Consider the following 14,388-nt stretch of genomic DNA (forward strand, 5'->3'; position numbering starts at 1 on the left):
CTTTCTTCTCAGTGGAGTTATATGTGCACTTGATTTCTAAACAGTGCTTCTCACCTGTGATGAGAAATATGTCAAAAAAAAAAAAACCCAAAAAACAAAACAAAACAAAACAAAACAAAACCCAACAAACCTAACTAGTTTCTTTCAAACTCTGCATGTGTACCCTATCCTCTAGGATCATTGCCATAGTAAGCCCCTGCTAACAGGAGTATGCCACATCTCTCAGCTGTCTGGCAGTATGGAGAAGTGGATGTTAAGCACAAAGTTACAAAGTACAGTAACTTAAGTTTTATTTAATCTCAGGGAAACACTTTGCAATAGACCCAGATGGTTCTCCCATTTTACAAATAAATAAGCCAAGGCCCAGAGAAGTAAAACAGTTTGACTACAATCTATCTATCCTTAAGTATCATCCAGGAGAGTTCAAAGTCAGGTTTTTTGGGTAATTATTCCATTATACTTATTGCCACATATAAATATTACAAAAGCCTACTGACAGAAAAGGTTTTTTAAAAAATTTACTAATTTGTTAGAGAGAGCGAGGCAGGCAGAGGGAGAAGCAGGCTCCCCGCTGAGCAAGGAACCTGATATGGGACTTGATCCCGTGACCTGAGCCGAAGGCAGATGCTTAACCAACTAAGCCATCCAGGCATCCCCTACAGAAAAGGTTTTAAAAGATAAATGGAGACTTCATCTCTGCACAAAGGTAATTACTTCCATGGTAACTCTAAGAGGGTGAATACCTGAGAATGGGCATCCAATCTAGGACAACATGGATTTGTGTTTGAATGTGAGAAGTACAAAGCTGTGAAAATCTGAACATACCTATGTTGAGAAACAACATAAGGAAATATAGGTAGCAAATACATTATTATAGATATTGTATCATGCTTTGAACATAGACTGAAGTAACTAACAGTACATACTAAACTAAAATATATTTTATAGTTCCCTGAAAGGACTATATATGCTACTCTGCAATGGACAAAATGGAATAAAAGCGTATCATTAGAAAAAGAGAGACTATAGGAAAAGCCCAAGATGTAAAGATATTAAAAACAAAAACAAAAAAAATCCTTTAATGTGTGGTGGCTGTGGAAAGATAAAATAGTGAACTATTCATGTTCTGGCTTACAACGTATTCCTGTTTGGTTGCAATGCCCATGATTCATTATCTAAAACCAAGCTTCACTCTTCTAATATTAAGTATAATTTAAACAATACATACAGGCTGAACAAAAATTATATAACAATATATACAAATATATATATGAAAATTACAACTGAGGTTAAAAAACCTATTCACCTAAAGTTTAAAGTGGAAGCAAAACAAAACTCACCTTAATATCAAATATTCTTAAAAAATAAGATCTCTGTGGATTGTCCTTAACAAGACAAGCGACACCGCTGCACTTCTTTGACCACATACAGTTACGATCTGCTGCATATAACTGTACCACTGCTGAAGACATAGTCTGGAAAATATAAAATTTATAGCCATTTGGTTCAAAATAACATTCAGATGACCACAGCCCCTGCTGACATCTTCACTGCAAACTCATGAGAGACATCCAGCCAGAACCACCCAGCTATGTAGCTCCTGATTTCTTGTCCCACAGAAACAAGGAAATAATAAACATCTATTGTTACTTTCAGCCATTATTTTCTGAATTTCTTATGTAGTAGTAACACAATAACCGCACTAAAAATAACTATGGAAAGCGAACATTTACTGATGCTCAGAATGCGTCAAAAATCGTGTTAAGCACTTTAAATACAACTCCATTTAACCTTATTACTATTATAATCTCATTTTATGCTTGTAAAAATCAAGGTTAAAGGGATAAATAATTTGCCCCAAATCACACAGCAAAGCGGCAGAGTTCCAATCCAGGCAATTTGTGACTTCAGATCCTATATTCTTACTCCTTGTAATATATAGTAGTCCCCCTTTATCCATGGGGCATACATGCCCAGACCCTCCAATGGATGCCTGAAACTGCAGATAGTACAAATTCCATATAGGCTATGTTTTTTCTTAAATGTCTAAGATGAAGTTTAATTTATAAATTAGGCACAGCAAGAGATTAAAAACAACGAAAAGTAAAATAGAACTATTATAACTATTGTAATAAAAGTTATGTGAATGTGGGATCTCTCTCAAAATATCTTAGTGTACCATACTCATCCTTGTAACGATGTGAGATGAGAAAATGCCTATGCGAGCAGATGAAGTGAGGTGAATGGCATAGGCATTATGACGTAGCAGTAGGATACTACTGACCTTCTGACAATATGTCAGAAGGAGGATCATCTGCTTCCAAACCGCAGTTGACTGACCATGGGTAACGGAAACTGGGGAGAACAAAATCATGGATAAGGGAGGACTACTATACCATTTTCTAATACAGTGAATGTTTAAGTAATGAAGTAGTAGTGTTAGTAAAGGCTGACTGTCCTTATAGCCAGTAACTACTTTAGTATGGTACTAAATCAAACTTGAAAGCAAGATTTGAAGGTACTAATTATAGTGCTGGACACTTTGAACATATCATCATCCTGGAAGATAGATTCTAATATCACCTTTTTTATATTTTTTAAAGATTTTATTTGACAGAGAGAGGCAAGCAAGAGGAGCGGCAGGCAGAGGGAGAGGGAGAAGCAGGCACCCCACTCAGTAGGGAGCCCAGTGCGGCCTTGATCCCAGGACCCCGGGATTATGACCTGAGCTGAAGGCAGACACTTAACCAACTGAGCCCCTCTAATATCACCTTTTTTAAAGATGGCAAAACTGAGGGAAAAAAGATATTAAGTGACTTGCACATGGCCATGCTTGAAAGCTATACTTGAGAGCTATGCTGAAGATATGAAGAATTATTTGAGTTATTATTGTACTAATTTTCCCAAGGATATGCCTAATAATTAGTACACTTTTAGATGTGTAAGAGAAGAGCTAATAGTTACACACAAGGAACATAGCACATTAAGTTTTACCATGTTGCCACCTCCCTCATGACCGCATCATGAAATAATGGAAACGTTAGTTTAATTCTAAATAAAAGTTTTTTTTTTATATTATAATCTCAGATGTAACTATTCGATTTTAGTTTCTGAAAGAGTGATACACAGCACTTACAAATCCTCTGAAAATAATAATCATGTTTTCTGGTCTAAATCTAGTAATTCACTCCAAAACCGGAAATCAAGGAAATAATTTAAAATACAACAAAAATTTATTTTTGTTATATAAATATGAAACAAAATATCTATATAAATAAATACATTAGTTATGGTTTTTTAAATAAAAGGAATTTAAAAAACCAGAAGTGACGGATGATTTAAGTAAGAACAGTACATCAGTTCAATGAATACTGGGCATTGTTAAAAAAAACAGACTACATTAAGATTTAGAGATAAAGCTGTTTTAGGTTACTTAACTATGGCTGGGGAATGCCCTCCTTTTATAAGAGAATTCCAAAGAGCTAATATATATATATACAGGTCTTTTATAATAATAAAGTAAAAAATGTAAGATCAGTGTACTTTTGGGGACCAAAATTGTATAAAGACTTTCATAAGTAACACTACGTCATGTTATGTTTTTAACTTTTGTAGACCAGACTCATCTTTTTCTTTTTTTTTTTTAAAGATTTTATTTATTTATTTGACAGACATAGAGACAGCCAGAGAGAAAGGAACAGAAGTAGGGGGAATGGGAGAGAGGAAGCAGGCTTCCAGCAGATCAGGGAGCCTGATGCAGGGCTTGATCCCAGGACCCTGGGATCATGCTGAGCCGAAGGCAGATGCTTAATGACTGAGCCACCCAGGCACCCCTCATCTTTGAATTTCAGAGTCATGAATAGGACACAAAGCAGCAGGAAAATTTCCACAAGAGCCGTTAAAAAAAATTATGAAATCGCTTAGAAACATAAAAAATGTATATACTAGAATATTGGGCTTAAAAAAGGACACTGAAGAATGTTCAGTATGACTTTGGCCTGCTCAAAACATACTTTGCTCTTCTGCAATTATAATACATATCATCATCTGCTTGGGTTCCCTGACCTCAAACTCCTAACACTAAAAACTTTAAGAAAAAGGATTTTGCATATATTATCTAAAAGTATCAAAGACCAGGCTGAAGGATTCAAAATCAGATGAATAAATTTATTTTCTAAGTCAAATTCATATAAATTACAGCTCTTTTAGTATGATGCTGTCAAAATGCATTCATTTCTAAAAAGAAAAACAACTAGGAAAGTAGATACCAAGAAAAAAAACCCTCTAAAAAGTCCTTTTAGGGGCATCTGGGTGGCTCAGTCGGTTGGGCGTCCAACTCTTGATTTCAGCTCAGGTCATGATCTCAGGGATCATCAGACAGAGCCCACCGTCTGCTCCCCACTCTGTAGGGAGTCCACTGGTATCCCTCTCCCCCTTCCCCACCTCAGGCAGGAACGCAAGCACACGCTCTCTCTCAAATAAATAAATAAATAAATCTTCAAAAAAAAATCATTTACTTTTTTTTTTTAAACCAAAAAACAAGAAGTAACAGCTTGTGAAGAAAACAATGTATTATCAAATAGAGTGAAATTCCATTATGGAAATTCTCTTGCCAAATGACCAAATATAACGTAAAACACTGAATGTATATGTGAACTTAAAAAAAAACCAAAAAATTAAAATCTACATTTAAACATTTATATAAATTTAAAACAAATTCTTAAAACATCTGCTTAAGAAATAAAGACCCGTGAAACAGTTCAATAACATTCCACATAAAAATGGCTGGCACTATAAACCTTATAAAACAATTTATAAAATTTTAATACTGAAGAAACCACCTAATCATAACCTATTTTCAGTAACTGGATTTTCAAAATTTTGCTACAATCGTATTATCAGTCTGTGAATGCCTCTTTCACTTCCTTTTATCTTAAACTTGCTAAGTCTGAAAAGTATATAAAGCCCTTTCTGATTACTCCAGAAAAATTATAGTGAATGCAAGAATAGCTTATACGCTTAAAGTTTAATATATAAATGCTAGAAATATAAAAAAACAGTGACTGTCCCTTAAGCTCTAGATTGACAGTGGCTTAATTAAGTTTTTAAAAACATTCTTTCCATTCCTTTAAAGTAATTACGGCTAATCAACTCCATTACTTCTTGTCTTTCATAACTGAGAAGGTATTATTAAAAAACAACGTACGGACAAGTGCTTAGGAAAGGAAATCTATTAGCCCAATAATGTTAGGATTAAAATTTGTTAATTAAAGGGAAAAAGTACTGTATCAACTTCTGTAGAAATAGCACCTGTCCTATCTTACGCATTCCTGGTATTTCAGTACTAAATTACTGCCATAGCATATTCATCATCAGAACTTTGTCAAGGGCGAAAATAAGATAAAGGATGAATTCTGGGATGTGACTCCCTCCCACTGTCCTTCGATAGGGCATTTTTACCTCTCAGGCTTATTACTCTGCACTGTCAGGAATGATTTCCCTGATTCCCTATGTTCAATGACTCTGCTTTTTTTGTATCTCTAGAGTACCTTTTTGAATACCTTGTGTAAATCTTATTACATCACAGATTTAATTCTAAAACAGAATAATTTTCTGTATTGATTTATTACCCATTAAGTAGACTCTAATTCCCTTAAGCACCTAAACAGTTTCTGTACCATAAGTATAGAAAATATAATTTCTAGACTATACTTTCACTTCACCTACACTTTGGTCCAAGTAAGCATACATTTGCTAAATTAAAAATTACATATTCTGATTTTGGTAATACTATGATAATGCCCTTGATTTTAGGATTCACATCTTGGGGACGTCTGGGTGGCCCAGTTGAGTTGGTTTCAGCTTAGGTCCTGATCTCAGGATTGTGAGACGGAGCATGGCAGAGCCTGGCATCAGGCGCTATGCTCAATGGGGAGTCCACTAAAGTTTCTCTCTCCCCCTCCCTCTGCCCCTCCCCTCTGCTCACTCACATACACTCTTTCTCTCTCACACATAAATAAATAAATTTTTTAAAGGATATGCATCTCAAAGTATTATAAAGGGGCATCATATTGGCAAGTTACTCTCAAGTGATTCTGAAAACAATAATATGTATGTGTATATAAATAGAAGAAACCCTGGTAAACTGTTATAAATGCTTGACAAATCTGCATGAAAGATATGCAAAAATTATTTGTACTATATTTGTAACTTTTCTGTAAGTATGAAATTATTTTGAAATTAAAAAATTTTAAAGCCCAAATGATTCATAAAGTGTAAGACTCTCAGCCTCCTTCCACAGCCATGACAGTCTTGGGAAGGTGGTTCTCTTCTCAGAGCCACTGCTACCTGTCCATATATAAAGCACCACCCACACTGACCCAAAACTAAGAAAACTACCACTTCTTCAAATTCCTTCTATACTGACGCCAACTTTGTTAAAAGAAACTTCATCCGAAGATTTAAATCACAAATATCCGCCATTTCTATAGTTTAAATTCTTTTCACATTATCAGAACAACCACGTTATTTAACAGGTCAGAATAAGAATTTTAGATCAGGAAAATAGATGTTTCTTTTATTGTAGAATCAGCTAATGACAGGGAAAAAACTAGAAGATACTAGGTCTTATAGATTCTTGCTTGACAACCAACTGCCTACAAGTACTAAGGGGACTTAATAGTGAATAACTGTCTACAACTATTATTATTTTAATAATCCAAAAAATACACAATGTTGTTACAGGAAATAATTTTTAAAGATACATACATTCAATTAATATCCAAAATAAATTGAGTGTGGAAAAATATCACATGATTGAATAAATAAGTCTTTTCTATGGTCACAATGGCCTAGATTAATAGTCAAAACACTCCAGCTTTTATGTGTGTGTGTGTGTGTGTGTGTGTGTGTGTGTGTATACCCAAGGTCCTAAAAACTAATCCAGGAAAAGCCATCCTAGGTTTTCTTACTACATAAAGCTATTTTAAATACTCTGATGATATATTCATGTGAAATGTCCCATTAGTATCATGAATATAAAATTTTAATATAAAGCATAAAAGAAATTACAAAAGTAAAGAAAAATAATTTTGCTATACGTCAATTAAAAATTAAAAATTATTTAAACAAGGAATCTGGTTGAATTCTCATAATTACTTTATGCAGTGATCTCAAGGAGCCGTTTTTGAAATAATTAAAGTATAAAAACACCTCAGTTACATGGCCACCTAAAAATCCCAATACAGAAACCAGCAATTTAAAAAACAGAAGCAAGAGTCCTGACTGGTGAGTATCAGTGAAAATTATCCAGGAAAAGAAAACACAAATAACTTACTCTGGAAAAGAGAGATTTTATCACCTGGTAATTCCCACAATGTGAACCAGAAAAAGAAGAAAAAACAACAGAAAAAGGTAGAGATTAAAAAATACATCAAAGACAGAAGACTCCACAAGAAACAGTAATTTTTTAAAAAGTGAAGTTGGAGGACTAGAAGAGGAAGAAGACTAAAGTGGTAACAGAATCTCAATAATGAAAAAAAGTGGAGCCACGTGAGAACAGCTGCTGTCCTACGGATCAAGCAGAAACAGTCTTTTAGGCCTTAGCAGCTGTCTAAGAAAACAACCATGTTAGGCATACTCATTTACCAAGTGTTTACTGAGTACCTACTGCGTACATGGAACTGTGATAGAGGTGGGTGGGAATGAAAGTGAGGTCGAGTAAAAAATTTATTACACAGGCATGGTCCTCATGAAATGTGTTCTAATGGGCACACAGACATTAGTAACTATTACAAATGCTATAAGCTAAAATTCAGTATGCAGGAAAAATGTAAAACCTACCCAGCATGGGAAGCCTTCCCCAAAAGTGACAATTTACCTGAAGGATGAAACTGAATGAGTCAGGTGAGCAAAGGGGTAAAGGGAAGAGGAGAGGAAACAGCATTCTATGCAGACATATCAACAAACACCTTACCATGGGAAAGTGCTAAGGGAGTTTGGGGAGCTGAGAAAGAGCACAGTGGCATGGAATGAAGTTACAGACTTCTTATTAAAGTAACATCAAAAAATAGCTCACCTCTGTGGTTTAGAGAGAGAAACAGCCACGTGTAGTTTAGAAACCTTGTCTGGAGATGTGGTACAGTGGTTTATCGTTCTATAATGGCTTTTGATGCCTCTTAGTATCCCAGTTCTGGTACACTCTCCTCCCCCACTGACCCTGGGTTTGTTCGTATCACTTACTTTGACTAACAGAACCTCTGCAAATGTGAAGCTTGAAAAATACTTGTACAATGTGGCTTGCCCTCTGCTGCCCTAAAATCTTGGGGTGAAAAGTATGTGGAGAGCAAGGCCCCCATCATATTACTTGACTTTGCTAAGCCCAGTTCCCATTAGACCTGCCAGCTGAATGCCATTGCATGAGTGAGTAGAGGTGACAAAGTAGCCACCCCACCAAGCCACAGAATCATTAAAAAAAAAAAAAAAAAAATCAATACTGCTTTAAGTCACAACATTTTTAGGTGGTTTGTTTGCAGCAATACGTAGGAGATTATTTTTTAATATAATAATAACCTATAATAGATGGTGCAAGCTCCTTCCTCCCATTCATTTGTATTGAATATGTGTTTAAAATTACCAGTAAAGTCACCAAAATTTTTTATATACAAACCATAAAAGTTCTAGATCTCACTCTATCAATGCATTTTCTTTTCTAGAATCATTTTTAAAATATATTTTATATCCAAAAGCCTTACTAAAAAATATGTACTGAACAAGAGACTAGGCTCGCTCACTAAACCACTCGTAGCCACACATCAATCTCATATGTTGCCTGTGATTTAAATTCATACATCAAAAAATTATAAATTATGTGGCAAAGACCTTTACCATTACTACAATCAAAATTATAGATGCTAAAACCACAAATGGCAAGGTTTACTGTACTCTTAATTTTCTACTTGAAGGATAACCATATATAGATAAAGGTGAGAGTGATACTGATCTCATTACAGACTGGGTTATGTTTGCGAATAGATGAGGACACTGTGTTAAAAGGGCAGCAAACAGGTGTTGGCTTGCTCTCCTCTGCCTCACCCATCCCTGCAGGGTAAGTGGACCTGCTTAAAGGAGTTTTTCTTCCTTTCTTTTCTGTCTCCTCTTCCCTTTGTCTGCTTCTCTCTCACAAGGTCAGTAAAACCTATGGTAAAACCTAAAGTGTGGGTTTCAATTTTCAGGGAATGAAGATGGAGGTGGGAAGTAGGTTCCCTAGGGTTACCACCTTAGCTGATCAAAGGTTAACATTTACCAGCTGAGACCCAAGCCCTGGTAACAATATATGTGTGAGTGTATAAAATATATTATAAAATTATAAAATATATAAAGCATATTGTTTCATAAAACATATAATATATATTACATATTTATAAAATGGTACGAATATTTTATGTGTATAAAACATAAGTATATTATAGATTTTTATTATAAAATATACACATTTATTTATTATAAAAAATACAGATTTTATTCTGCTACCACTTTTGTGTGCAAATAACAGTTTGGGAAGAGAAGATGGAAAGGTAGGTACTTTGATCACTAATGGGATTTCAGTATTCCTGAACCCAATACCATTTCACCATAAATTTATCCAGAGTATAATCCAATTCCCTCATTTTACAGAAGAGGTCAGTTTACTTGCCAAAGGTCATCTTGGTCAGCTCTGGACAAATTTCACAATCAGATGCTCATTTTATATTTACCATACACTACTCATTGATTCATCTCAGTTCCTAATTTGTTATATTTTTGCCCTATCCTATTTAAATGATTCTCAAAGAACTATATATCCTTAATATAATTTTATTCCTCTACTGATCCCATTTGGTTTACCTTATTTTGGGGGAGTAGAGGGGGAGGTTAGTGGTGGTAGAAAACAGAGGATTGCTATTGCATGAGAAGAAAGGATCTTTATGAAAAGAAAACTTCAAACAGATGTAAGTTATATATATATATCTTATGTACATATGTATATGTCCCAGGGACATAGGTAGATTTACCATGAAGTCAATCAGTTTAAGTGTCAGGGTCCTTTACTTGGAAGAGCCCCTTACAAGGTTTGGCTTGTTCTCCTTTGGGGAGCACATGAGGTAGCAGCAACCCCAGCCTCATGCTAAGGACTCCTCTCTAGCTATCCTTGAAGGTGATCCTGGTACTTCCATCAAGAATATACTATCTCAACATCTGCCCAGCCCCAGCAAATAACCTGTCCCCTCTTGGACCACAAAATGCATCCAGACCCAATCTTTAACCCCAAGGAAAAGGTCTGAATGAGTACTGTCTAGCTGCCTGCTGGGGTGGTATACTAAGCCCAAACTTCACGAATATTTCTGGGGATGGTGGAGTGGGCCAGCCAACTAAGATCAAAGTGCTGGAGTTTTCCCCAGGCAAGAAGCACCCTCTAAAAAAACTGAAGGAAATTAGATGTATTATTACCATTAACTGGTTTCAGGAAATTTTTTTCAGCTTCACAACTATCAACATTTTGATCAAACATACTAGAGCAGGAGTCTTTTTCTGTAAAGTGCCAAGAGTTAATATTTAGGCTTTGTGGGCTATTTGGTCTCTTTTACCTCTGCCGCTGTGTGTGTGCAAAAGCAGCCATAGATAATTTAGAGATGCATATGTTCCAATAAAACTTCATTTACAAACACAAGCAGGCTGGATTTAGTATGCAGGCTATAGTTTGCAAGCTATATGTAAGAGGAAAGGTTCTCTCTAGAAAAAAATACAAGATTGTTGTCATGTGAAGAGGTGTTCAATGATTATGTAGCCAAAGTAGATAGGAAAAAAGTATCTAGAAGGTGTATCAGTCAGTTATTAATAACAGAAATAAGTTCTAATAAGCAATAAGCTATTGTTCTGGATTTTGTGATGCTTATGGTATCTTTTTTTGTTGTGATCTTTTCTCATACTAAATAACCATTCATTTTTATATTTAATTTTGGATTCTTTTTTTGAAGAGAGTCCCTCCAAACTGTCTATGTTTCAGGCCACAAAACCTGGATCAGCCTTACTTGGGTTAAGAAAATGATGCATCAATGGCAGCAACAGGACTCTGTATCTGAAAAAAAATGAATTATCTAAGTCAATATATTCCTTTTGCCTAACTAAATTTAATGTAGTAACTTTTTAACATACAATGACCTTACCCACATAAGAAAACTGTGGCCAAGCAACTTCAAAAAACCACTCAAAAAACGTGTGAAAGGCCAATGGGTATGTGTGTGTGGATGTGGATGGGTTGCAAGTCTTTTATAGTCGATCTTCTACCCAAAGTAAAAATCCTTCACATAACATTCTATTAAGATGATTAAATAACGTGTGCTTGAATCTTGCTGTAATGGAGAGTTCACAACTTGAGGGGAAAAAACTCTTACTGTTGAGCAACTCAGAAAATTAATACTGAATCTAAACCGGTTTTCCTGGCAATTCCCAATCATAGGTATTTAATTTTTAATCATTCATTTAACTAACTGTTGAATACTTGTTATGTGATAGGCACAGGGCTAATTACTGTAGCTATGATGCTACAAAACTGGAGATGTAAACTGTTCCCCACTAACTGCAGCATACTTATATCTGTGTAATGGTAATAACATTTTCACTTCCATGATGTGTCCCCAACAACCCAACTTCTCAGGTCATCTCTTTTTCAGCAAGAATTTGTTTTGATTATTCTTCATCTGACCTGATCTATGGATTCCTTATCAGTCTGGTAAAATGAAATAGATAATATTTACATGTGTTCTAAACAGTGCAGAACATTAGCAAAATGATGGAGGAAATAATTTGCTCCCCATCGCAAAAAGAAATGCATGCGCAGCTTCATTCTCCTCTATCACAGGGTATACAGAAGACACATGGGACCGTCTCCCTCTAAACCGTTATCTGCTTTCACCTCCTGATCTTCGATTTCAAGTCTGTGCTCTCAAAAATAAAACACCCTCTCTCACCCTCCTTTTACCCGGCTAATTCTGCTTACCTTTCAAACTTCAGTTCAGATGTCATCGATCATATCCCTTCCCTGACTTCCTCAAAAAGTGTTACAACTTAACCGACTGTTAACATCCCATTATTTATGAGAATAAGCAACATTAGCTTGCCTAACAAGACACTTTAGTTAGCTTCAGTCATCAAAACTCAGAAGGAGGAAGCAGTTTTTCTTTTCACTGGGTCTTACCAAGAAGATTCTCTTCAAAAGTCAGTGGACTGGTTAGGAATTAGGTCCTCTCAAACTACACCAATGGTCAGGTTAAACATTTTTTAGTGGACAGGAAATGCTAAAGATTATAATAAAATGAAATATAGAATTAAAAAGTCTGTAAGAAGCAAACATGGTGAGAAACTTAAAAGTTCATTAAAAAAACCACAGGGAACATAGTCAATAATACTGTAATAATGTTGTATGGTGACAGATGGCAACTACACTTTTGGTGGTGAGCGTATGCTGTACACCTAAAACTAATAAGATTGTATGTCAACTATATTTCAACATAAATAAATAAATAACTACTTGGAATAGGAAAAATTATGATCTCTGATGTGGACAGTACAAGAGTTTTCCCATTAGTACACATAGGTACTACTACTACTAATTCTCTGAAAGGAAGCCCAGTTGATCTGCCATAAATCCTTTGCAAGAGAGCCCACATACTCAGAAAATATAGGGAAGCATTACTCAAATGATCTTGCTTATGCAAAACAGTAACAGATCTACAAAATACTGAGATAAAAGTATCTAATAATTAGCAGGGATGCGAAATATTACATAAACAAAGATAATATAACATACAGAGTGAAAGAAAAGCTATAACTGACTGGCAATAACCCTAAAAAAAGTTAAGTCTTAACCACAGACAAAATGAATAAATTCATGATGCAGCATGATATGACAATTTGCATCTTATAATAATGATATATTTCCTTTGGAGCAAGGAAACATAGCATAGTAAAATATATGGTACCCAAACTGTTCACATAGATGACCTAGTTTATCATACAGAAGTTAAAATAGGTTTAGTAATGTGTTTGGTCTATTTTACTAAACCACACTAAAAGAGTAACACATTTTAGAAAGCCTTCCATCAAAATCACTGGAATACTTCAAATCTTATATTTGTTAATTCAGATCTTCAGAACCTTAATATTATCCAAAATCATTCAGGCAACTGGAATTTTCTAAGTCACCAAGAAAAATAACCACTCAACTCATTAAATTCAACTATACAATGAGATACTATAGAGCTGCTTAAAAAAAAAGAGAATGAAGAGGCCCTAAGTAATGATAAAAATTCTCAAGATACATTGTTATGTGAGAAAAAAGCAAACTGTAAAATGAAAGGTATAGTATGTTAACATTTGTGCACAACACCAGCAGCAAGAATCAGTCTTTGCCTCAGTATGCATAAAACTGGAAAGGGACACAGTTGCTGTTTTGTGTATGTACAGGTGTTATGTCAGGGAAGAAAGGACTAGGCAAATGCAAGATAGGATGGAGAAGAAACTTCTCACTTTCATACATTTTGATTTTAAACCAGGTGACTCTTAGCTTTTCAAAAAACTAAATATTGATTTGAAAATACACAGAAGAAAGAAAAAGACCTATTCAAGTCATATCATGGTATAAGTCTGGAGGAAAAAAGATCTTTGTGAACTGTAACTCAGGAAGAATTTCTAGTAGCTTTTAAAAAGCCTTCCCCTTAAAAATTAAAAGTGAACACTGCTGAAAATAACATACTATACTAACATAACATACTATAGTATCTGAAGGCATAAAGTAATAAAAAAGCAAACTTTGGCTACTATAAAGAGATAGCCTATGACTGTAATGAAGGCCAAAGTCTATGATTTCTTTCACAAACCTTCCCTCTGAGTCTTCTGAACTCTTAAACATGATTAATCAATACAAGCAAGTTTAAATAAAATTCATTTGGCTTTCTCTTCCCTATTTGTTATTCTATATGCAGCAACCCATAATTATCCAAGCTTTTATAGTCACAAGGATATGTGTACATATTCTATATACATACATACATGTATGTACACATAATAGATATATATGCACATTTCTTTTGTACACATTATATATTATATACATACACACATTTAATTTGCTTCACTTTCGTATGTACCATCAAGATGGGGAAAAGACATGCAAAGAGAAGGTTAATCTGAGAGTAAACCGAAGACAGTTTAAATTCAACATACAACCTAAGGACTTTAAATTCAACATTTGAGACTCTCTCATACATTATGTATAAGACTTAGAAAAGAAAAAAAAGGAAAGGCAAAAACCTTCCTAAAGTTGTTTTTAAGAATTATACTTTATGGTAA

General features: G+C 34.8%; 1 protein-coding gene across 3 annotated transcripts in view; it reads right to left on the reverse strand.

Annotated features, from left to right (window-relative positions):
* The window catches only part of WASL (WASP like actin nucleation promoting factor), a 64,259-nt gene that overhangs the window by 29,449 nt on the left and 20,422 nt on the right, over nt 1–14,388 (reverse strand). Inside the window, exons 1-3 of one of the 3 annotated variants that reach the window (XM_044388002.3) lie at nt 12,236–12,783; nt 11,070–11,116; nt 1,341–1,475 (exon numbers count right to left, since the gene is read on the reverse strand). In XM_044388002.3, the coding sequence (XP_044243937.2) occupies nt 1,341–1,472 (132 nt within the window). In that variant the 5' untranslated portion in view covers nt 1,473–1,475; nt 11,070–11,116; nt 12,236–12,783. Of the gene's footprint in view, nt 1–1,340; nt 1,476–11,069; nt 11,117–12,235; nt 12,784–14,388 lie in introns of those variants that run through there. The other 2 variants (XM_044387999.3, XM_026510305.4) reach the window with 2 other exon arrangements.

This window comes from Ursus arctos, unplaced genomic scaffold (assembly GCF_023065955.2).
Source record: "Ursus arctos isolate Adak ecotype North America unplaced genomic scaffold, UrsArc2.0 scaffold_3, whole genome shotgun sequence".
In the NCBI taxonomy this organism is placed as follows: Eukaryota; Metazoa; Chordata; class Mammalia; order Carnivora; family Ursidae; genus Ursus; species Ursus arctos.